General features: G+C 40.8%; 1 protein-coding gene across 4 annotated transcripts in view; it reads left to right on the top strand.

Annotated features, from left to right (window-relative positions):
• Nucleotides 1-26,185, top strand: part of celsr2 (cadherin, EGF LAG seven-pass G-type receptor 2) — a 69,422-nt gene that overhangs the window by 6,531 nt on the left and 36,706 nt on the right. For all 4 annotated transcript variants that reach the window (XM_078248523.1, XM_078248522.1, XM_078248521.1 and 1 more), the window contains exon 2: nt 15,186-15,896. In XM_078248523.1, coding sequence (XP_078104649.1) covers nt 15,186-15,896 — 711 coding nt within the window. The remainder of the gene's footprint in view (nt 1-15,185; nt 15,897-26,185) is intronic.

The following is a 26,185-nucleotide window of genomic DNA, read 5'->3' as shown; positions in this document are numbered from 1 at the left end:
TAAGATAATAATAATCTAAATATATAATATGTAATATGTAATTAATAGAATATATAAATGTTTTTTCCCTATACAAGTTCAATAAAATCATCTTTTAGTAGAGAATATTGCTATTCAGTGTGGCACTATGACCATTCAAAACCATAAGAAGGCACTTCAAAACACATCTGACAATCGCATAACCTGGAGATCTTGCTGTCTTATTGTGTATTGGCTGTGTGCATAAATAAGTGATTATAACCATTTAATTATGTTAAGGAGTCAGATTTGGTGTGCGGGCATTAGGTCTGCCTCTGTACTCAATGCGAGGAAGGAGAATGATGAACTCATATTAGGGTGGTGTGTTCATTAATTTGGGTTGCACTGGAACCAATTCCAGATTTTAAGGATCTTTTGAATTCTAGCTTGCATTTCTAACACGTTGAGAACAAAACAAACATATGTGATGATAATATTCGTTGTGTGTCACTTCTGTGTTATGAAGAGAATTGTGGTCACACTGCAGAATTGAGAGGATGGATGTCGTCTGAGGGATTAGATTAGCTGCATCTGTATCCTGGGATCTGTCAGACCAGTGTTGACATACTCAGGGGCTGATCTACTGTTCCCAGGCAAGCGTGAGCCTGCATAAATAGGTGTTTGCATTTGATGGCAAAGATTTTTTCCCCTGCTTTTCTTTCATCCTCAAAACCCTGTTAATTTCAGTATAGAAACTATAGCTAATCCTTCATTATCCCTCATTTCGTAACATGTTATTATGCTTTTTAGTTTGAACATGAGGCAAATTTGTTGTCTTTTGTTGTTTTGTCACCATTAATGTGTCAATTCCTGTACATTTCTTGCATGATAAAGTGACTCTGTAGGAGTTACACATTTAAATTGGAACCTCCTGTGTGGCAAATATACAATATATACATTATTACAGCTATGCCACGAGGACACTTTGTCCTTGTTTTAATCAGATTCTGAATCCAAGCCAATACCATGCCCTGCATGCTTACTTTGCAAATGCCAATGTGGAGATTTAACAGACAAACACTCCTTCACAACTAATGATGGCAATTTGATTCAGCTCACATCACACTGCAGGTTGTAGAGACGCTCAAATTACATGGTGGACAGCAGCTATTTTCTGGCTCTGGTCACTGTGGGAGGGTAGAGAGAGACGTTTTTAAAAGTGTGGGTCTGAAGTGTCTGGATGCTCCAGGGTTAAACTACTTTTTTGTCAAACTTGTCTGAGCCAAACATGTTGGCATTCAGCCCAACTAACTGGGGCAAACAATTAATACATTTATATGTATCAAGTTTTTGGTTTTTTAAAGATTATTTGGTGCTTCGATATCTTTTAAATATTTAAATGCTCAGATTTGTTTGTTTTTTCAATCTGATACAGTATAGATGCCGTGTTCTTTGTAGTTGAATGTGTTTTTATGTTGTCTTAGACCCCCTATGCCCCCTGCCCTTTGCCATCCTTGCATACGATTATGCTACAAGACTGGAATTTTAATGGAGGCTCTCTGTTCCATCACATATCGTATAAGTAAGAGCCAAGACATTTGCAGCCAGCATAATTTCATTATAATCTATTAAGGCTTTAAGCTGTCTGTGGAGGGACTTTCTCAGGGGTTTGTCTTCTGTAACACTAGCCCATCAAGATGCACAAATCGTGTGTGTGTGTGTGTGTGTGTCTGTGTGTGTCTGTGTCTGTGTGTCTGTGTGGCCTCCAACAGCTGGACCACTCTGATTGCTTTCCTGCTCACCATCATATAATTATTTCACTCAAGCGGAGCGCACCTTGGATTTCTGTGTTTTTAATGGTTGATGAATTTCTGTTTGCCTTATGGATGATTCATAGGATTCAAAGTCACAGCTTGCAAATGCTTGCCCATGTTTAGTGTGACTGGAGACATCCAAAATGCGCTCCTTTCATTCAGGTGCCTCCCTGGATGGCGTTAGTCACACATGCAGGCTTGCTTGGAATGTTTGTAGCACTGTTTCCCTTCTCTTTAACATCACCTATCACCTTGATCCTGTTTTTCTTTCCCTCTTTTTGTTTGCTTGTCACCATTCCCCATTTTTCTCCTATCTACCCAGGTCTATAGCTCTCACCCCTGCAACCTCCACTGTTCCCTCCCATCATTTCAAGCTCCCCCCCCCCACCACCACCACCCCCCACCCGTCTCTGTCTCTCACTCCTTTGACTGTTGTCCCCCCCTCTCTGCCCTGTGAAAGGAAGAATGCCTAAGAGAAATGCTTTGTTAAGCACCCAGTTGTCATGGTGAACCTAGCAATGCCTGAGAAATTCCTTGTGGGTGGGGACGAGGGGTAAGGTCTCTTTTGTGGAGTGGAGATGGGGGGGGAGGGGAGGCACATAAAGTTCTAAAGAGGAACTGTCCCCCTCTCCGTCTTTCCAGTGAAGCATGTAAGGCTTTCTTTGGACCTGTAATGCTCCGGGACACACTGACCTGTCCTGCCGGCTGTTTTTACTCTGCAAGCATTTTTACAGGACATGCAGCAAGTCAGCCGACAACTGACTGCAGATAGAAACTTTCCATATGAAGGATAAAGTCTAATCTTGCATGTGACAGATGTCAGAGGCCCTCTGTTTTGAAGGCACCCGAGAGTTAAAGCTCATGGTGATATGATAGTGTCGTCTTTAAGCTCTTTGATTTGTGACAGACGCGCTCAGAGAGGGTATCCCATTTCTATCTGCCGCCCTCTTTCTCATCAGCAGAACTTCCTCCTGCGGGCCGTCTCCTCTACGCTTGGTTGCATTGAAGGTCCGGAGGAGCTGAGTTGGGGTGAGGGTGCGGGTGAGGAGGGGAGAATGACATCATCTATGTGTAAGGAGGGGAAATCGTGTTTGGGATTAGGGCTGGTGCATCGCTGGGGTGAGGTCTTGTGGTGCTTGCCTATATCTCAGCGTTGTCCTGCATTGTCCTCACCATCCCAGCAGACAATGGGACTGGGCTCTGTCTGGAGCTGCTCCGCCCCCCCTCACCCCTGTCTTTGTGTCCACTTGTTTTCCCCGGTGCTGCCATGTTCACGACAGTTTCACCGAGCTTGCTATTCATCAGTGAATTATCCTATTTACTGTACAGTCTGATGCAGGCACTTTTCCCTTCAGTGAATCACTGACTGAGCACATATGATGAAGCTCTAGTACAGTGATTCCCAACCAGAGGTACTTAGACCTCAGGGGGTACTTCTGCAGTTGCAAGAATCACACATTGAATCAGAGAAAACTAAAAGGCTAAAACTAATGTATAAATGGTGAAAAAGTAAAAAAAAAAAAAAACTAGATAAATGAAAAAAGAATAAAGTATTGATGTGGTTGAAGTGTCCATCTTGGCCGCTCCAAATGCAGTTTGATGTACAAATGCAAAGTTGAACAAACCGCCCTGAACGTTGACAGTTAAATAACATCCTGCTTCAAATCTGTTAAATTAAACACATTTGAAACATGACGGGCGGTGTCATCACAGGGCTGTGGGGATATGTTTGATAACCACTGGTCTAGTACAATAGGCAGTAGTAAAAGTAATTCCAGACCTCCACTGGAGTACAGAAATCACTACAAGTACATGCTTCTCACACTGTGAAGGTGACAGATTATGTGTCTTTAACAGCATGTTACCTTTACGCTACATTGCGCTCATTTAGTATCGCAGCAAACCGAGATTTCACAATGACCTGGTTTCATATGCTTTAACTCTGCCCTGCAAACTGTCAGAACCATAACGTGCAGTAGTTTGAGATGTTTCATCCGCGTCTGATTTATATTAATACTGACAGGAATGAGTCAGGCTAACGAAACAGATGGTTTCCTCATGTACTGCTACAGTGTCAGTTTGGTGGAACTTGAATGTGAGTGAATATTTATACTTCTCACTGCAGGTGGATCCTTTAGTTTTTTTTTTCCACGTTCAACACAGTTCTTGATCTGAACCTGATTGTCTTTCCAAAAATAATTTGCTTGTGACAGGGTTCAAACATTAAACTGTCAGGATAAGTTAATATAATAGCCCTTATGTTTTTTTTAGTAATGGTATCAAACCTAGAGTATGACTTGAGTTGTTGCCTTCTCTGTTTTAAAGCTTCTTAATAAATGACAAAGTCCTTATTGTGATGCTGGATGCTACGTATCCAATATCTTTCGAATGACTATTGGTACGTTTGAATAACAGCCCCGTGCTTGGTCACATCTCTGCATGCTAATGTCTCTTTACTATAGCGTTGACAGCAGTTTTCCTTTGATATGCAAATGTTCTGATCGGAGGAGTTCAGGTCCTTAAAGCTGCTTCACAATAGAGGAAGAATCTGAGGAATGTCCTCTTCTTGTGGTTTTCAGATACAGCAGGAAAATGTCATCAGGGGATGTACTCAAATGAGTATGAATGGCCTCTCTCCAACGTAGTCAGCTTTCGTCCTGAATGGAGGAATCAGGAGAGGGATTGTGGTTTTGCTCTGACTCCTCTGGATTGAAATCCTTGGGTTGACATTGAGCTACAGCAGCAGTTTTCATTATTGACTTCACAGGCACTGTAAGGAATTAGGTGTTGTGGTTATCATTACAGCTGATATTTCTTCTCGCTACTTAAGCGTAATTGCTCTGCAGAAGTAGATGAAACAGCCAATTATAGCACTGTTAGATTTTTTCATTATTTCAAAAACAAGGTCAGAGACATATGTATATTTATTGTATTCCTCTGTTCTGAAAACAAATGAACACACGCAAATTTGCACATAGTGGAATTGCAACGGCCTTAACAGCGCTCAATAACACCAGATCTGCTGCGTAGGAGTTTGAGCATGCTGTCCATTCCCTCCTTTGAGAGTAAGATTTGCAAGTAGGTTTTCTGTTGTACACAAGCTATTGGTGTTCACATGTGTTTGATTCTGTGTTACTGCTTTTCCCCCAACAATTTAACCAACAGCTTTTATCCCAAATCAACCTCAAATCCTCCTTGGTCTACTGTCATTGTGCTCTGACATTTTCCCCAAGCGGAGGTTGTTGGCGATTAGAGAAGCTTTAACATTTTCTCAGTCCTCATGACATGTTTTACCCTCCAGGCTACTAATTATTCAACTGCCGATTGCTTCTAAAGCTACGCAATATAGTTTTTGAATTAGATTGGATAATGGTAGTGGCATATACTTTAGTGTATTTTAAAGTTTACAATATTTTTGATGACTTAAACTAAACCTATCCAATTTAATGTAATGACTAGTTAGGCCTGTCCATCATAAAACTGACCATTAGCTTTGGATGATTGTTAGTCAAAACTGTTTAAAGTGGCTTTAAGTGGTATTTGCTTGGGGAATTGGACGCGTCACCTCAGTGAAAGCATATTGTGGTGATTGAGCCTTGGTCTTGATTTCTGATGTGTGCAGCTGTAGGTGGAGGAGGCCTGCTGGGAGAGTGTTTTATGCAGAGTGCAGTGGTGGTGGGGTGTCAGCTTCTGGCCGTTGCTTGTCTAGTGGGGGGTCAGGGAGAGAGGGGGGGGGATAATAGGGGTAGTGAGATGAAAAACCTGTCCCTCCCTTTGCAGTGCATAGCCTCCACCCCCACACCAGTCATCAGTCTCCATTCAGGCAGCAGTTGAGTGTGTTTCACCTTTCAGTCCTGGTTAATTCAAGCAGGCCAGCCACATTTTACTGCATCCCTTTTGATCACCAGGGCTTGAGATTCCAGCTTCTAAATTAAATTACATTAAATTTGGTTTAAAAAACCAAATTTACCGCACATCAGCCCTCATTAGCGTCTGATTTTTCTTTTCTTTCTTCTTTACTGGAGTGTTAATTGAACCTCAGCTGGGTAACTGGTATGAAGGTGAGGATTAAGCCTGTTGTCCTGCTGGGTGCTTTCTGTTCCTGTATGTCCACAATCAGGTGGAACAAAATCATGAAGTCCATTCACATGAAACCTCAAAGATCCAAAAGCAGCAGAGAAAAATACTCACTAAAATGACTTTGGTTGTATAAGTCAGTTTGTAATAGTATTTTTGGCCTTTTCCTCAATGACCCTCCATGGAAATAGTCTGTATTTCACAAAGATTACACCAGTGCGACACCATATGTTCTTTTAACTTACAGTGTGTTTGAACAGTTGTGGCTCCGGTTGTCTTCTGTGGTTTCAAACAAGTGTTTCAGCCTCATCTGATTTCACTCTTGACCATATTTACAGTTCAGTGAGCCCCATGTTGACGGGTCTCAGCATCTGTAAGCTTTAGTCTCAAACTGGCTGTAAACATGTCAAGGTGACGACACAACTGAGCTGCTGATCTCTGACTGTGGAAGGCAAAAACTTCAGAAAGAAGTAAAATGTAATACATTAGTCAGGGTCTCACACACATACACACATACAGCAGTAGAGTAATTAATGTGTGTGATTCTCAGGCTGATCCAAGGGCAGAGTATTTAATATTAGTTAAACATTAAACTGTTGTTGGCCCCATAGGGACTGAACTCTCAGGTCACAGCTCTGTGGTTTGTGTGGTTGGTGTGTGATGTGGATGTGTTGTCTCTCTGTGACCTTCTGTAGACTCAGTGGTGTAGTGTTTGTCAGCAATATGCAAACGTGACACTGTTGTCAGTAGTTTTGCACTGTAGTAGCTTGTTAACAGTGTTTTTTATTGTTAATATCGACTGCAGAGGCCTGGCAGAGACAGCGGTTCTTCCTGTTTAATAGTGTACCGTATACTGTTTTTCAGAATAAGGTAGTTTTAGCTATCGGCATTTGATTTCAACATTTAATAGGACGTTTGCATTCTTCCGATGTGGAAACAACCATAATAAAGCTGCATTTTATTTGCATTCATTATCTGCACTCTCCTTCAACGCTTACAATATCTCTCTCTGTATTAGATTATTATTATTATTAATTTCACATGTTAACTTCTACTGCAGATATGAATGATTTTGCACTAAGGAAACAAAATTGCATCTGTTTTTGCTAAATAACATATTGCTTAGTAAAATGTAAGGATTTAAAAAAAAAAAAAGGTACTTTATGGCAGATGTAGGGTAAAAGTTACTGTCTCTGATTGGCTCTGAGCATTCATGTGATCACTTCAGAGCTGCTCTTGAAAGTTACTTATACACTTTGCTGTAAGTAGGAGTCTTATTCTTCATGCTCTTTAGAGCTTTTTAAGTCTAATTCTTAGCAGTTCGATAAATATGAGCCCAGTTTTACTGATCTGTCCCGAAACAAACAACCAAACAGAAAGTACCGCTTGCATGCTCAATTCTGAATCATGAACTTATTAAAAGCTTGTAAGTTTGCAGAGCAGCTCGCTGGTTGGAGCTGTAAAGGCTGTAAACGTCAATCTCATCCGCAGGCCTTTTCCCTCCAAAGTGATTTTTAATTTATGATCTCCCTATTGATCTTGGAAATGGGACCCTGACTTTGCGCTCTTTGATGTAGTGAGTACTCTGTGTGTGCTGCACATACTGTAGTGTACTGATGCTGAACAACTAAGACAGGCTCTGCTCAACTTCATTACCTTCTTACCCGGAGGTTCCCCCTTGTCATCACACACTTCCGCAGAGAAACACACAGCTGCCTCTGAGGGAGTATCGGCCGCTCTGGATCACAGAATTAACGTGGTTTTGTTTGATTGTGGCGTTCTTTACGTGGAACCGTTAGACGTGTGATGAATGGATGCTTGAGAGAGCTGCTTGAGTGCGATTATTTATCGTCTCTCCGCTGTCATGATGATAAATGGTCTTTTTATAGTGTCTGTAATGTGTTTCCCCTCCCCACAATAACTAGAAGGTGTTTTCATTGGTTCAGTGTTTAACCTGCACATTAGGAGGCGGAGCAGCCATGTTTACCTTTGAGCAAGACACATGCTGTGATAGAGAATTGTAAGTTATATGTCTAACTGTAGATTCATCATAAGCCTGGTGCATTGTTTGTTTACGTCAAAACTCGTAAACTGTATGTCACAGTTTTCTAACAGTCTAACTTTCTAGCTGTTTTCCAACAGTCATTTGAATGCAGCTTTCTGGTTTTAGTTGATGAAGACCTATAATGCATCGTTAGTTTTCTGTGATGCTGGCAGCACTGAAGCCGTAGTGGATCTTCTGCAGACTTATCTGTAGAGGTGGTGCAGGTTCAGCCCCCTAACCTTCAGTCCTCTGAAGGTGATGCCTTCATTCGCTGTGTCCTTTGGTTGCTGTCTCTTGGATTGGGACACAGCTTAAGTGTTCACACACTCATGGCTTTCAGCTCAGGCTTACATTTGTAGCTTGCTGTCCCCTCTGTCTTTAATTTTCTCCTCTGTACATGGACAAAAAGCAAAAATATCCCAATATAATCTTAAAACTGAGAGCAAAGAGCATAAACAACTGATAAACTGTCACAGGCAAAGCTCTGAGAGAGAGGATCTTTTCTGTCATGCTGTTGTGGGTGATGTCTCTGTCTTCAGTAATTTGGTCACACAGTCCTTCTGATCTTTATCCACCATGACTTTGTTGACATTTTCTGGGAATTCAACTGGGAGATTTGATGGCAACTTTGTCCTCTAATTAGGCCAGTCTCCCCGATTTGTTCTCTCGGTCTCTCTGTCTCTCTCAGCAGTTTATTATCCCGGCCACTAAGATCCCTAGTAGGCTTTAAACAAAAATCAATATATCCTAGTTTGACAATATGTGTCTTTATAGCAAGCGCTCCTAAATGCTCTCTGTGTTCATATAACATTGTGTCAGTGGAGTATTTGTCGTTCATAATTTTCTTGAAGGTTGAAACTGGTTTTCATTAATATTTCAGAGATAAAAAAGCTGTGCCCCTCCACTCCCCAACCTCCTGGCTGATAATTTATGTATTCTGTGTCGAGGCCTCAACCTACAGTCAAACATGGCCTCTGTGCGTCTCTGAGAGACTGTAAATCATAATGACTACGCTGGTTTACATGTTTGTTGTTGGAGATATCTTGTAGGATTTCTTGGCTCTGCATCTGCCAGATTTAATATTAGGATAAAGAGCTTCAGAGTATTCTGTTTATATGCTGGAAGATGTGAGCTTAAAAGGGGAAAACAGTCAACCTACAGAAAAAAGCAGTTTTTTGTGTATTTATTTTTTTATGCATTTTTGATCAAGTTTTAAAGATATAGGCCGGTCCAGCCGCACATGCATGTGAGTGCCTTGTGTGTCGGTGTCTGACGCTGAGGGCCGTGACAAGGCATTGGTATTTGACGAGTTGGGGAACGGTCTGTAAGAGCCGCGTGAAAGCAATCCCAGGCCACTTTTAACCAACCTGATCTCACAGAATTCCGTGAAATGAACACGGCCCCTTAACTCAAAATCTGTGGCAGTTTCATGGAATCGCCGTAAATTCCGTGATGGGCCCACAGAAGAATTGCGTGAAATGAACACGGCCCCTTAAGTTAAGGAAAAGGTTGTGGGTGGGCTTACGTTTCCATGACACGCGGGACAACAACGGGACGGTTGGGTTTAGGAAAAGAAGAACGTGATGGTTGGGTTTAGGAAAACAAACGGTTGGGTTTATGCAAACAATAACGGGACGTGGGACAACAACGGGACAGTTGGGTTTAGTAAAAGAAGAACGGGACGGTTGGGTTTAGTAAAAGAAGAAAGCGACGGTTGGATTTAGAAAAAGAAGAAAGCGACGGTTGGTATCGTGTAGGAAACGTGACACGATCCCCACTCTCCTGGGTGAAAGTCCTGTTTTGTTTGACCCATCCACCACCCCAACCAACCTCCCTATGCGGATTTTCGGCCTTTCATACTACTCGCTACCGTAGTCGCTCTTAATGCTATGTCATCTTCTCATTGACTTTGCATTGGCATTGTTTTCCGTGGTGGCCACACGGAATTTTCACACATTCCGTGCCACCACCACGTAATGCGGTGTTAACAGTTCATGATCATTTCACGGAATTCAGTGAGACCAGGCTGCTTTTAACAGTACAGCCCCTTTTAATACAGACTTTGCTTTTTGAATGTCATGAAGTCTGTTTTCCTCATCTTCAGTGCTTGAATGTACAATTATGTATACATCACCACCACACACACACACACACACACACACACACACACACACACACATACACACATACCTACACAATGCTGTACACAGTCTTGGCAGTCCTACAGTGTGTGTTTAATCTTTTCCCTGGCGCCACTTTCTAGCTGAGAGCATTCCTGGCACCCAGAGGCCCAGAGGGGCTCGAGCTCTGGGCTGAGAGTAGTGTCACACTTCAGAGTTGGCACCTTGTCCCATCACCAACTAAGCATCCCCCTCTTCCTCCTTTTTGGCCCAAAACGCTCGGCTTACCCTCGGTTCCTGAGCGGAGGATCCTTCCATGGAGAATGACCTCTTTGAAGGATGGTCTGGTTCCTTTCAGAGGTGATTCTCCTCGCGCTCAGTTTCCCAGCGCTGCGTCTACGTCTGGATCTCTGCCCGAGTTCCTGACCAAGAATGCGAATTGGCAGAGGACATAATTAAGGCGATGTCTGTCCTTATATGTGGCCTAACCTTTAAGAGCCTCTTTTCATTGAGAATTGTGTGTTTTCTGGCTACTGTTGCTGAGTATCAGTTATAATATCAGCTAAATGGATGAAGAGAAAACTGGCAGCAGGAGAGAGTAGATTGTTGTTGGTTTGTTTCTTCAAGTTGGAAAGGATTTTAGTGTCTACAGTCAGTAAAATGTTGTGGAAGTGTAATAACGCCACTTGCTACAGCAGTCAGTATTATATTCGTTTCCCATGAGGTTTGGCAGTTCAAACAACTGGCAGTTTGGCAGTTCTTAAACCTGGAAACATAATAAATAAAACTTTTCACAGACAGATTGTAACTGCATGTCGAACTCACCTTGATTTCAATGAGCCGTTTGTGTGTGTGTGTGTGTGTGTGTGTGTGTGTGTTTTAAGGCCCTGACACACCAACCCTATTATCAGCTGTCCGACAGTCTGGCAAGGTCAGTGAGTCGAGTCTGTTCCGTGTGTTCCGTGCCGTCGTCCGTCGGAGGAGCCGTCTGCCTTCATTTGGGCCGATTTGACATGTTGAATCGGAAGGCGGTCAGTTGGACTCAATGACCCCATCTGATTGGTGGAGTGCAAACCCGGAAATGACGAGCGGGATGAGTGTGACTAGAGTCTCTCAAAATCTGACGAAAATCTTTTAAACTGACCTTTGTTGATCTGAAATGAAGACCGATTCAGCAACTGCACGGTCTATTTCTCGCTTAAAATGTTTTCAGAAACACGTTTCGGTGAACTATTTTCGTAAAATATGAGATCGTATTCCGAACGAGCCGCCATGATGGTCTGGCTTTGAAATTCCGGAGAAACCAGGCCTGCGCGTTCGTCCAATCAGCTGCCGGTTTTCATTTTTTGGGCGACAATTCAGATTAGCGCCGCCTGCTGTTATGGAGACGTATTACGTCTCGCGCATGCGCAGAACGTAAGCTCAAGTCGGCGTCACTTCGGTGTGTTCCGAGGCACTTTTTTGACCAACTCACCTTTTCTGCCGAAGATCGGCCATCGGGTTGGTGTGTCAGAGCCTTTATAAGTGTATTTTCTAATATTAAGATTTGACCCAAAGCGATTAGTCAATGGACAGAAGATGTTTATAATTTAGCAATCATTTTAAGCAAAAATGGCAAAAATTCTTTGGTACCAGCTTCTCAAATGTTATTATTTGCTGTTTTTTTTTTGTCTTTTATGATATTAAACTGAATATTTTTGGGTTTTGGACTGTTAGTTGGATGAAACTAGCAATTTAAACGTATTATAAAATGTATTAAATATGTCAACTAGGGCACTGGTTTGCTGCCATAAATGCAATTTTAGAATTTCTTTTTAGAATTTCAGTAATGTAAAGAAAGCTTAGATAATTAGTCAAGGAATCAGTTAGTCAATAAACTCAAGTCAATACATTTTAATAATTGATCAATCTTTTTTTAGGGAAAACACTAAAAATGTTTTGCTTTCACTTGTCACTTGTCAAAAGATGACTGTTAATTGAATATTTTTGAGTTTTAGACAAGCTATATTAAGACATTTTTGACCCCCAGGTTGGGAACCACTGGTTATAAGGATTAATTAAAAGATCATAAGAATAATCAGCAGATAAACTGATAATGAAAACAGTCAACATCAGTTGTATCTGAAGTTGTAAATGTCTCCTCTATTTGAAATAGAGCCCTAACTATGAACTGCTCTGCCTTTGTCTGGCTTCCTGTTATGTTCTCCCCTCTTATATGCAAATGTTTTTCTTGTGTGCACAGGTGTGTGTGTGTGTGTGTGTGTGTGTGTGTGTGTGTGTGTGTGTGTGTGTGTGTGTGTGTGTGTGTGTGTGTGTTTACAGTAAAGTGTGAATAAAAGGGGCAACCCTGCTCGTCTCTGTACTTTGATTTTTCCCCACTTCCTCTGCTAAGGCCCTGTATTATTACTGTGCTGGAAGCGCTTGACTGAAAGCAGAAGGATTAAAGCCGTGTCAAACATGCTTCTGTCTCTTTTCCTTTATGACCCCCTCTCTTCCTCTTCCTCCCCCCTCCCTTGGCACTCTGTGTTTAAACTCGCCCAGTGCCAAAACAGAGATCTGGTAACTTTGGGTAGTGCTGTTTGTTTGTGTGAGTCCTGCTCGCAGGTTCTGCTCTCTGGCCGGCGTCCAGACGCTCCAAACAAAGCGTCCCATTGATTATTTTGGAGGGAGGCTTGTTTTCATGACACTTTTGATTTGATTAAGCCCGTTTTGTGTTTGCTCTTGAGGCTACAGAAAACTGCAGGCCAGCAGGGAGATAGACAAAATGATCGTGGTCTCTCTGTGACCTTAATGTAGACTATAAAACTTTTGAGAGACAAAATGACATAATCCTCCAATTACAAATGAAAAGTTAAATTCACAAGCAATCAAACACACCATTTGTCAGTTAATTATACTCTGGGGTTTTACTACTACAGCCTTATTGTATGGTATGACCAGTAGCATATTGAGGCTAATGTTAGCAAACTTTACCTAGAATAGAATAGATATTTCTGTGTAACTGATATTACTGAGCCAGAAACTTTAAGGTGTTAATGGCACTTTTCTCCCCAGATATTAAGCTAGACAGACGCAATGCAAACTGTTTGTTATGCCACTATGGGATGACTGTGACTTCTTGTCACTGGGCAGAGAGCTGAATGATCAAGGTTAAGTTGTGCATTTGTTGCACACTTTCTCTGTCTGCTGGATTTGGAGTATCCTAAAAAGCTTTAACGGACTAAGATCCGTAGGTTTTGTGCTTGTTAGCAACATACTGAACTTCCCTTTGTGTTCTTAGTGGTTGGATGGTTTAGGATCAAGCCTGTTTTCATTATAATTTTACTCCTCAGTGAGCAGGGCTCTGACTGCTCCTGTCAGTGACTTTCAGCTGATAAGCAGTGTTTTTTTTATTGTAAATGTGCTTACAGTAGTAAAAAACAAGCAAGAAATAAGCTTAACAAAGTCAATGTAAATGGGGTACATAGGCTTAAGTATGTTTACCTTGCAAGGCAACACAATAAAACAGAATAATTTGCGTTTTATTCACCAACAGCAACATCTACATTATTAGGTCTGACTTGGCTGATAAAGGCCTAACATGGGAATTAATGTATTGTACAGTCAAGAGCTACTGTATAATAGCAGACAAACAATACATGTCTTCAGTCATAGCCAAAGGATTTAATGTATAGAAGATAAAACATTAACAGGATCAAAACAACAAGATAAAAGACGCTTGCTGAGCTGAGAAATGCTGTAACCGTTAAATCTAAGAGTATGAGGCATGTATAATTAAGTAGCATCTCTGCTTCCGGACAAAGCAAAGAAGGAGATGGTTGTGAATAAAGGCGTGAAATTGCTGATTAGAAACTTGGAGTATATTGAAAGAAAACATACACTTAGTCTTGGCATACGTTATCTGTTCTGGCACATGAGCAAAAAAAAAAAACACTCGTCTGAGGCAAGAATATGAGTAAATAAAAGTGCTGATATTCATTAAAGTGTCAATTTGTGTACAATTTGTGGCATTTTTGCTTTTAAGTCCTTCATTATCAGCTACATTTACAGCAACAATACTGCAAATACCTAAACCCAGTGATTCAGGAGCAGCTGCTGCAGCATAAATCCTCCACCATGCCTGTACCTGCATTGATCCTGCATTTACTGTTGTAGCAGATGCTTCGTGTGTTGATGCTGTAATCGCTGGTGTTTTTGGTTTTCTTAGGCCCCAAGATTATCAACTCATCTTTTCATACAATATCAAATGAAAACATCCTTTAAAGGATAGGTCTGGTGATATTCTCTTTTTTTCTAATTGTCAACAAATCCCAGGAAAAGACCAAAACCAAGAGTGTATTGAACCCATTAAGTATTGTCTGTGTATCCAAAGCCTGATGTATCTTATTTCTCTGTGCCGTAGAGCTCCATTGTTTACAACATAACATTAATGAGCCACATCCTTATACTGGATGACATGTTCATGAACATGGGCACTGTAGCTTGTTTTGAGTCAATCCTACATACACCATCCTGCTGCTGTCACTAGAGCACCAGATCTGTATTAATCCGCATCTGAAAATAGTCCCCAACAAATACAGTATTCACTCCTGTCTGAGTAACATTTGCTAAAAGCTACAGTGCCCAGCTGTTTTAGGAAATGATTTAGCATTTAAAAAAATCAAAGTATATATTCACGTTGACCGTTATTTTAAAGATTTAGGTTAGAAAGTGTTTAGAGTCACACTAACATATTGTTTTAATCTATTTATTGGATTTGGTTTATAAATATAGAATATCACCAGCCTTTACTGTTAACAATCTCAGCTCACAGTCCACTCACAGAGGTTTGAGTTTTTGGAGTGCTTTGGATGAAAAGATGACTTCTACGAAGCTCTGATGTTAACAGTCTCATATTACAAAAACATAATAAAATACATAAAGCATATGATTTAAAATATGTAAAACAAATGCAAGCTCACAAAATGTTTTTACATCAAGTGACAATGTACCATAAATCCCAGAGTACATCCAGCCATCTTCATCCAACTTCATCAATGGTTCGCCATCGTCCTTACTACTTTTATACAAAAGAGACATATGTTGGGCAATTAGCTAAGGACACCTCCAAAACATAAATTTAAGTTTCCCTTATTCTGACGTTAATCACTCTTTCCCACTGGTCTTTTTCAGATGGTGTCCACTCGGTGTCAGCTCAGTGTCTTCTCCAAGTCACTATCATCACCGATGAAATGCTGTCCAACAGTATCACGTTGAGGCTGGCCAACACCTCCCAGGAGCACTTCCTCTCCCTGCTGCTCGCCCAGTTCCTGGACGGTGTGGCCCGTGTCCTGTCTGCCGCCCCTGAAGACGTCGTCATCTTTAACATACAAGACGACACAGACGTCAGCGCTCGCATCCTCAACGTCAGCCTGTCTGTGGCTGTGCCTGTGTTGGAGGAGGGACTCCAGCGGCCTGGAGGGCTCGGCCAAGGAGGGGACAGGACTGGGAGAGGGGTTGAAAGTGGAGGTGGAGGAGAGTTTTTCGGCTCGGAGGAACTCCAGGAGAGGTTGTACTTGAACCGCAGCCTCCTCGCTAAGATCTCCTCGCAGGAAGTTCTTCCCTTTGACGACAACATCTGCCTTCGGGAGCCGTGTGAGAACTACATGAAGTGTGTGTCTGTGCTCAAGTTCGACAGCTTGGCGCCGTTTGTTGCATCAGATACCATCCTGTTCAGACCCATCCACCCCATCGCCGGGCTGCGCTGCCGCTGTCCCACTGGCTTCACAGGAGACTACTGCGAGACGGAGATTGACCTTTGCTACTCGAAACCCTGTGGCGCTCACGGTGTGTGTCGCAGCCGAGAGGGAGGCTACACCTGTGAGTGTTTTGAGGAATACACAGGTGAGAGCCCTCATTTAACATCAATTAATTACTGATGAAGCAGTGTTGTTTATTCTGTCAGTCAGGTAGTCTTCTCTGTTGGCTTCATTAACCACTTGACCTTCCTTAGTTACTGTTGTTACGCCTATCAAGTTTTTCATTCTCACACGGCACATAAAGCAGTTTACAATAATAATAGTGATAGATTTACCACTCCAAATTCTTTGAAAAGATTGAGTGACACAAAAGCAGGCTACTCATTTCTGTTGGGAATATGTTGAATTTGCCTGCTGAAATGAAAACTAACTAGCAGATGTTACCTGCTGTAACTTGCTGGCTACTTAACGCTGACATGAGTTGACTGAAACATTTGTCTCCAGCTGACTCGTTTTAAAACAAGGAACACGTAAAAAGGTATTAAGGTATTAAGGTCTTAAATACACAATTAATAAATACGCTACATGATATCATACTAAAAGAAGCTAAGGCTAACGAATCCCAAGACAAAAGTCAGCATCCTTACCAGTTGATGATCCATGTAGAAGACATGGAAATAAGGGAGCAGCATTGGTCTTGTACTGCAGTTTAGAGCTTGATTGTTCAAGTATTATTACATTTAAGTAAATGTCAAATCTTTGTCATGTGCACAACAATTACAGGAGCAGTCATTTGCAATAACATTCTTGTTCTCAAGCTCCAACCAACAATGGTACTACAAAATGTGTAACGGGAAAAAACATGCAGTAAAAAATGGGAATCCAAGACATAAAACTAGTAAAAAATAGTGCAGACGTTAAAATAGGAATAAAAAAATAACATAAAAGTAGAATAAAATAAATATTTTCTAAAATATAATGCTGTGGTAGACGAAAAATGTAAACTGCCATATGTTCAGGTTAAACAGGTAGTTTGAAGGAAAAAGTGTGCAGTGCGGTGTAAGTGAAGTGTCACAGTGGTGAGCTTGAGAGCTCCAGAGTTTGGCAGTCTTATGGCCTGCGGGATGAAGCTGTCCCTTGTGCCTGGTGGTGCTGGACCGCATGCATCTGTACCGTCTGCTGGACGGCAGCAGGCACAACAGTTTGAGGCTGGGGGTGATTGGGGTCTCTGATAATCCTGTTGGCTTTCTTCCTGCACCGCTGGGTGTAGCAGTCCTCCATGGACGGCAGCTGCGTCCCTGGTGATGTGTTGAGCAGTTTTCACCACCGTCTGTAAAGCCTTATGGTTGAGGGTGGTGATGCAGCTGATCAGAATACTCTCGATGGTGTACCTGTAGAAGTTATACAGTATCCTGGAGTCCATGTTGAACCTCCTAAGCCTGAGGAAGAAGAAGAGCTGCTGTCTTGCTAGTCTGGCTCAAGGCATGTACATTGCTGGAATAAAGCCTTACATCTGACACATCTCTCATGCACCAGATGTCCCTCCCCTTCCGCTATCTGCGCTATCTATTTTGCAAGAACACTGTCGCTGTATCCGGGGCTTAGGACGGTTGTGATTGGTTTAAAGAAATACAAACAAGCCAGAGCATTTTTTTTCCCCTATCCCTGAATGGATAAGTAGTGTAGCCAGGCCATTCTCTAGCACTGACAGCGCTGTGGAGATAGGTCTGGCAATGCAAGACTATTTTCTTGCTATCCTTGTGATGGTGTTTGTGTGGTGTCCAGGTCAGATTCTCGCTGATGTGAAACCCTTAGGAACCTGAAGCTGCTGACTCTCTCCACCGTAGTCAAATATGACAAGGAAAAAATGTAATGTAATCAGACTGTAGCTTACTATGGAGAAACATACTTGGACAAGTAAACAAGGTTAGATTTATACTTTATTGTTCATATTTTTACTTATACAAGAGGAAAGGCTTTTAGGATGAGGGCATACCAATTAGTTTGGGAAATGTTACCTTTCATCCAAACTCTTTAGATACATGTATCGCCCTTACTACAGCACACTATTTTGGTATGTGGCGAAATCCAGAGCCTGCCGTACTACGGTTTCTAAGATATGAATCGACAATCACTGTTTAAGGCAGGGGGATTAGCCATCTGTCCCACCTGAATTCCCACTGAATAATTTTCCTGTCTTCAAACGTAGTGCCACTAAAAGGTGAAAGGGCACAATTTCTGCAAAGCTGTGTCCACCGTCAAAATGTTAATTTCTTCTCCTTCACCAAGATCCCATGGGAGCTTTAATGTCCACATCTGTCCCATTCACTGTCCCCCTTCAGCTCTTTATTGAACCTGGCCCTTTATAAACGCAGACTGTCCTGTATACTGAAGACTGAGTGATGAGTTATTGATCTGATTATTCCTGTTGCAGTCAGCCACAGCGGAAGTAAACAGTTGCTGTTCATTTCTGTAAATTTTAGAAGTAGATTGTTGTAACTGAGGCCGAACGCCACGTCAGATTAGTCTGTTTGTTTGTTCTTTTTTAAGATTACACATACATTTTTCGGCCTTTATTGACAGGACAGCTGAAGAAATGAAAGGGGAGAGAGAGGGGGAATGACATGCAGCAAAGGGCCGCAGGTCGGAGTCGAACCCGGGCCCGCTGCGTCGAGGAGTAAACCTCTATATATGGGTGCTCGCTCTATCAGCTGAGCTGTCCGGGTGCCTTGTTTGTTTGTTCTTTATCTGGTTTATTTACCAGATCAAGTTGAAGTGACCTTGTTGTTATGCTTCATTTTGGTGCATTTGTGGTCAAAATCCATTTCTATTTATGCTGCCCTTGAATAGCCTGTTATACCTACAATTTATCTACACCTACACTCACAACTTCATCCCGAGCTGTAGGAGTGGACTGTTTCAAAGAACAGGAAGACTGATGATATAACATCCTCATTGATACAACCTCTGTTTCCTCTCTGATGTCTATTTGGAGGCTGGGGACTTTAGGAGAAATCTTTACTTTGTGAAGAAAACAACAGCAGTTTCTCTGTCCAGAGGAGTATCACTGAGAGGAATAATGGAAGGGAATTATTAATTATAGATGGCTACAGATGGAGAGTGTCCCCCTGGCTGTAAAATGCCCCATGGTAAAAATAACTGAGATGAAAAAATACATCACAAAGCACACAGTATGTCGAAACGGAGAGAACAGAAGCTTCCTTATGCAGCAATTATGAAAAATGAATGTATTACTGTTGGCAGCAAAATTGCTAACTGGTTGCAGGACTTGTTATTCATTCTCTGCTCCAGAAATTATTCACATCCTCAAAGCGTTAAAGACTGTCTGCTCATACGTTTTATGGTTAAGGGGAAAAGGGAGGAGTTGAAAAGGAGTTTAAAGAGGAAGCTAATTAAAATATGCTAATTTATACAGTATAAATATTTGGGTAGTTGCCCCATCTTTTTGTTGAGAGGTTAAATGGGTCAAACCCTGACTTCTTAATGTGATTTAGAGTTTCATCTTGTCTTTGAAGCACCATGCTAGTTGGTTTATTAAATCCAGTTATGTAACGTAACGTAACGTAAAGTACATTTACTCAAGCAATTTTGAGGCACTTTAACTTTACTTAAGTATCAATTGTATGCTACTTAAAACCTCTACCTCCATATTTATATATATATATATATATATATATATATATATATATATATATATATATATATATATATTATATATATATTACTCCACTACATTTCGTTGACAGTTTTAGTCACTAGTTAATTTACAGATTCAGATTTTATTATAAATACTATTATAATATACTAACTTTTATACAAATTATTAATACAAGCTAGAATCAACAAATATAGTCTGATGTGTTATTATAGTTAAGGCTACCCAGCAGTATAAAATAGTTAAAAGTAAGTGATTTGATTGCATCATGGATTATAATCCAATTCTGTAATATTCTGAAATAGGGGATTATAATGGGTACTTAACTTTTTGTGAGTACTTCTTCCACCACCGTTTTATCAAAATTAAAATAAATTAATACAAATTAGAGTTTATCGTAGGGCTGCAACTAACGATTATTTTCATAGTTGATTAATCTGTTGATTTTTTTTCTCGATTAATCGATTAGTTGTTTGGTCTCTAAAATGTCAGAAAATGGTGAAAAATGTGGATCAGTGTTGACGTCCTCAAATGTCTTGTTTTGGACAACTCAAAGATATTCAGTTTACTGTCACAGAGGCGAGAAGAAACTAGAAAATATTCACATTTAAGAAGCTGGAATCAAAGAATTTTTACTTTTGTCTTAAAAAATTACTCAAACCGACTAATCGATTATCAAAATAGTTGGCGATTAATTTAAGAGTTGACAACTAATCGATTAATCTTTGCAGGTCTAATTTATAGTTGTGTACATTACATATTAATTCTCTAATTATGGTTGTTTGAGATGACACTTAAGTCTTTTTTTTTTATTTAGAATCGTTACATTTACTGCAGGTGTTCAGCAGCTGTGACTTGATCTTATCTAATTCCAGAAGTCGGAGCTGGTGAAGGACCACTTCACTTTCTCTTTTTGTAAAAACTTGTGATAAATGATCACTTTAACTAAAATTACAGATCACGTCTAAATCAACGTCTCCTGTTAAAATAAATATCTAAACTGGAAAGCAGAAAGCAGTTGTCTGTGTGCTCTCTGTAATGGCATTGCTTCCATTATTCCTCGTCAAAGCTTTTTCACCTATTCATGTCGCTGTTTATGAAACCTGAAATAGTGTTGGGCATTCAAATGTGTGGGCTCAGTCACTCAGAGTCCAGGTTGAGTGGCACATACATATTCTTATGCACAGCTGTGGGTGTTGGAGCTGAACTGTAGGTGCTTTTAACGCGAATGGGCAGAGATGGAGAGTGAATGTGTGAGTGAGTGAAGTGGGTGTATTTTCATACTGTAGCAGGGACCACAATCAACTGCATTAATCTCTGTCAGTAGGGGTTTTAGACCCAGGTGCTATTAGATCCAGGATGCAGGACAACTGAAGTTAAGTGAGAGTGAATATGGTTTAGTAGCTGATGATTTAAGATGTTTGAATCACGCTACCAGACTGTCTGATCAAACAAGGTCATTCAGACTTCATGTTTTTTCCTCTGTGATCTACAAATCCCACTGTTCTGCTTCAGTAAACCTTGAGTTCACCCGTCTCCAGCCTGTAGGTGGGGGGGGTTCTGTGGGTGTGTGTGCTAAGTTGCTCATGCTGTGTGATTCGGGTGGGTAGCTAAGTACTGAAAAGCTGCGATTCTCTGTGTAAGAAAGTTGGATGGACAATCTGTAGAATGTATGTGTTAATGGTGCGTGCGCGCGTGTGTGTGTGTGTGTGTGTGTGTGTGTGTGTGTGTGTGTGTTGGACCGTAGGCGTTGCCAGATGGTAGCAGGAGAGAAAATGAAAAAAATATAACAGCCATCGTTTGCTGTTCTTCAGTAGGACTGAGTGAATGATTTGGCTCGGCTGAGTCATTCCGTAGATGCAGAACAACATGTTCTTTCATGTTTATCTTAAAACACACAATGTGAGCAATTCACTTTTTTTTTCATCTGTATGAAAATGTGTGTTTGTGATGATCATTCATCAGCTAACTGCTGACCTGTGATGAGAAAGTCCCTTTTTTCCCTCTGGTAATTCAGTGAATAATCGAGAATCCATTTGTGGTGTTTTGATACGCAGACATGCTTTTGGAGCAAATACGGGTGGATGTTCACACTCCTGTTTTTTTCACCTCACATCAGTGTTTGAAATTAACACATGCCAAACACTGAAAGCCACTATAATTTACCTCTGAGAGATGGCGTGAATAAAAGAACGTTGCCAGACACATACTGTATCAGCCAATACAGATTCCTGAACCACACCACTGTTCTTTTTTTCTCAAATTAAAATTTGTATACCTCACTGTGTGAGCTTGTGACATAGCAGTGCCATAATGATTTAATTTTATAATGACACTTACGAAGAAACTGAATATAATGTGGATCGGTCACATCTGGTCCGATCCCCTTTATAAAGTTAGCATAGGTCTGAAACCGATCAGACGATTGTATCGCTATTGTTTTGTAAAGTCGTTCATATCTCTAAGAGTTTGAAATGGGTTTTTTTTAGGATTTAATGCCTTTATTGATAGTAGATTGTAAACAGATGACAGGACACAGAGGAGAGAAAGATAGGAAGAGATGGATGACATGCAACAAAGATCCTAATATTATATAATCTGCTGCGGTAATGACTTTGATCATTTGCTTATAACACAAAGTGTATGTAGAAACAAATTTCAAAGTCGGGTTTATGCCAAGTAGGTTTTCACATACAAGGAATATGCCTCTGTGTTTGGTGCATACAATAAACATAGCAGGAGAAATGAAAAAAAACTGTACTGCAAAAGTCAAGAATCATAAAAAGAATAACAAAAAATACAATAAAAAAAATATGTAATTGTGTCAAAAAGGTGTATCAGTGTTTTAGTGCAGCAGAATTATTCTGGGTCTTTGTTGATGTGTCTCTGTGTGAGAAGTGTTTCTTCAGGCTCTAGACGACCTGCGATGTGACGAGAAGATTTGATCACAGATATAGCCTGAGGTCATATATCTATTCTGTTATAGATGTCTTCATGTCTTCATTCACCTTCAATAATCCTGAGTGGTTGCTCTCTGAATTTGGACAATCTGAGTCTCTGCTGTAGTGAAAGTGGATCCTGCTCTCAGCTTTCTTGAGCTTGTTGTCTTTGGTTTGTCTAGAGGGATAAAGCCACTCGAAGATGCTCCTCTGTTACCTAGCAGCAGCTCAGACACACCTCAGGTTTAAGATCTCTGAGGAAACACGGTTTGCACACAGGGGTGGTGCACAGTAACACTACATCTTTAGATCATTCTCTTGTCGGGTTTAATTATTTAATAACAACTTAACACTGCTTTTGATTGTTTAGTGGTCTTAGATAAATGAGAGCTGGTGTGCTTTTAGTGTGAATATCTGCAGCAAAAGTTTGAATTTTGGGAAGTTGTTCAGGCTTATTTGTCACGTGATGTCCATTTAGTTTATTTTCTCTCTCTCTCTCTCGCTCTCTCTCTCTCTCTCTCTCTCTCTCTCTCTCTCTCTCTCTCTCTCTCTCTGGGATCAATTTATGATGTACTGGAAGAGCAAAAGAAATGCTACAAATACATTTAGCAGATAAATTGTCACCTGCTTTTTTCATTTTATGAACAACAAGAATAATTTTGCTAATGTGTAGGCAGAGGTGTTAATATTTACCGTTTTACAATATGGTGGTTGCAAAGTGATGTTTAAATATAATTAATCAATTCAGTCACACTTTGATTTTTCAGTTTGAATACTATATATATATATATATATATATATATATATATATATATATATATATATATATATAATGTCAGTATATGTTCACTCAAGTATATACTCAGATTTAATTACTGTATCAAAAACAGAAATCACAGCCTAAATAAAAAATGGATCTCTATGTGATTTCCTGCCTTAATGATTCATGCTGGCAGCAAACACAGAGTGTGGGCACTGGGATGGACTTATAGAGGGGCGTAAATAGAGCACAGTAGACGTGTTTGAATTATTGATCAGGATATTCTGTAGAATTGTGACTGTGATCCCATCCCCGCCCGCTGTGCTGCTCACCTGGCAATGTAAAAGCTGTTGGGGTGGAGACGTCCCACAGGGATGAACTGAAGAGCATATTGTCAGGAATCAGTGAAGCAGATCTGTATACATTTGTACAAAAATGTACTGTTAAGTTTGTGTTTTTCACAGTTAAGCACAACTCAGTGTTGCCGTAACTGGACCATACAATACAGCTCTGTTTGCTGATGCAATGTTTGACCACTGTGACTGCTTAAAGAAACACAAGTAGTTTATTGCCTACAGCAAGTTGCTGAATTAATAACGAGGCAGACAGCACTGTAACTGAAAGGCTTTATTTTCCAGCCGGCTGGCCAGCAGTAGCTGTTTATCATCAGGAAGAACCTGACAGTAAATTGTCATGAGCTCACAGCGTAGAGTGGCTACTGCGCTCCATTTTGTTGCTTCTGGAAGAGAGTGGCACTGAGACCCTGACATGCTACACGATTCCACACCACTTTAGAGTGGGGCATACTTATAAAGTTGTCAATGATGGCTTCAGGTTAAAAGACAGTTTATTGGTGTCTTACAGATTAGTAATCATTATAAAGCATAAATGAAAAGACCTTTTGGGATGTGAGGCAGTGAACATACAAGTCAAAGAAACCCTTTCCATTAACAAAGCCTTCAAAGGTTGAGGGTTTTAACAATAAGCCACCAATGCTGCAGTTATACATTTTAGTACATCTAAAAGGTCAGCAGTTCAAAGGAGGAGTTTTTTTTCGTTTGAATTAAAGCTCTAAGCAGGCAAAACAAGCTATGTTAACAGAATGTGGGCCCACAACCTGGCAACCCAAACGTTTTTTATTTTTTATTTTTTTATTTGTCTCTGTAAATTGAAAGACGTTCAGTGTCATTTTCACCAACTTTAACGTCTCATCTCTTGACTTCACTTGACTGAATAGATTCACCCCAGTGATATTCACAGTGATAAAACAAAGAAACTTGCTTTCAGCGGACTGTGAATAGAGTGATTAATAGTCAAAGAGTAAATAAAAGGCCTGTGTATCAGTTGTGTTGGATGAAGATGTAGGGTGTGTGTGTGTGTGTGTGTGTGTGTGATTGTGTGTGTGTGTGCGTGCGTGTGCGTGCGCGCCAGTGTTACAGTGGTACTGTAGTATTGTACACAGTGGAAGTCTTCCACACTGCTGACTGAGTGGCTTGGCACAAATTCCAGCTCACAGATGGGAGCACACGGTCTCGCCTGAGCAACTGCTGCAGCCTCCCAATCCAGAGGATCCGGACAAACGGCACATGTGAGCCGGACTGCAGGGCCGAGGAGGGCGAAGGCCTGGGACACAGTATCTTTGTCTGTGCATGTCTGGCTGCTGTAATGATCTTCCCCTTCAAATTGATAACTGTTTGCTTTGTTGGCCTGGTGTGACAGGCAGTCGTCTGTCTCCTTTTGTAGTTCAGCTCAATGTTAGGGTGCAACAGACGATTATTTTTTATCATTGACTAACGATTATTTTTTATCATTGACTAATCTTTTAAAAATGTTCTTGGTTAGTCAATCAATTGATTGATTTGTCTATAAAGTGTCGAAAAATGGTCTTAATAATTTGTTTTTGTTTTTTACCGACCAACAGTCCAAAACCCAAATATATCCCAAATTATCATAGAAGATAGAAAGCACCTCTCTACCGTGAATCAACGCAATAAGAATAAAGGTGCTGACACACTAGGCAGGCGGCAAAGAAGTAGTGGCGATGAAGGCCGACTGTGGCGTCGCCTCACGTGGACTGTGTCTTGGCCAAAAAGTTCTCTTGATGCACTAGAGCATGTACGTTCTGTGCCTGCGTGGCGCAGGGAGAGCTAGCTAGCCTGTCCATCTCACAGTTTGTCAACAGTCTGCAACTATTTTGATAATCAATTAATTCTCTAAGTCATTTTTCAAGCAGTAGTTCCGCTGCTCTCTTTCAGATTCTCAATTGTGCATTTGTTTGTCTTATGTGATAGTTAACTGAATATGGTTGGGTTTTGGACATTTCTCACTGTTTCTTGTCATTTTTTAGGGCAAAGGATAAATCGATTTATCAAGAAAATAATTATCAGATTAATCAATTATTAATCAAGCATCAACAAAGCATCAACATAGATTCACTTGGGAAGAGACCTGTAAATCAGAGTATGGATATCAGTGTCTGATAGGAAGGTCACAACTATTTATTTCTGGTTGACATTTGAAAATGAACTCATCAAATGTCTGTAAAGTGTGAAAAAGCGGAAAGTAATCATCATGAGCCACCACAGTCTGCAGAAACTGCAATCATTGCGTTTGACGGCTTCAGATTCTGAATGCATAAACACTTTCAACTCACTGCTTTGAGACATCAAGTTGTCTCCCTGAATATGAATGCAGCACAAACTGCAACCATATTCCCAGAGGGAGGAGGGGGGGTTACACTGGGTGTGACACAGAGGAGAGAGAGAACGACTGAAGCTGCAGAAACACTCAAAGAGAAAACTGTTCATACCTCTGACTCTTGAGTCAGTTTTCCTCTAATACACTTAGTTAACAATGTAATCATTTATTTTTCATTGACTCCTGTATGTTTGAAACAGTAGAGCTGTATATTTCAGGCAGATCGTTTCAGACCTCTATGGCGGCACATATAGGACGGCTGCAGTGACAGAAAGGAAGCATATAGCAGTGTGGAGTCCCTGAGGTAGAAGCCACAGGGATGACTGAGGTGATGCTGCTTGTCACAAATGATATTAATCCTC

Source organism: Sander vitreus, chromosome 4 (genome assembly GCF_031162955.1).
Source record: "Sander vitreus isolate 19-12246 chromosome 4, sanVit1, whole genome shotgun sequence".
Lineage (NCBI taxonomy): Eukaryota > Metazoa > Chordata > Actinopteri > Perciformes > Percidae > Sander > Sander vitreus.
Note: the sequence above shows the minus strand (reverse complement) of the source record. Positions and strands in the feature narration are given on the sequence as shown.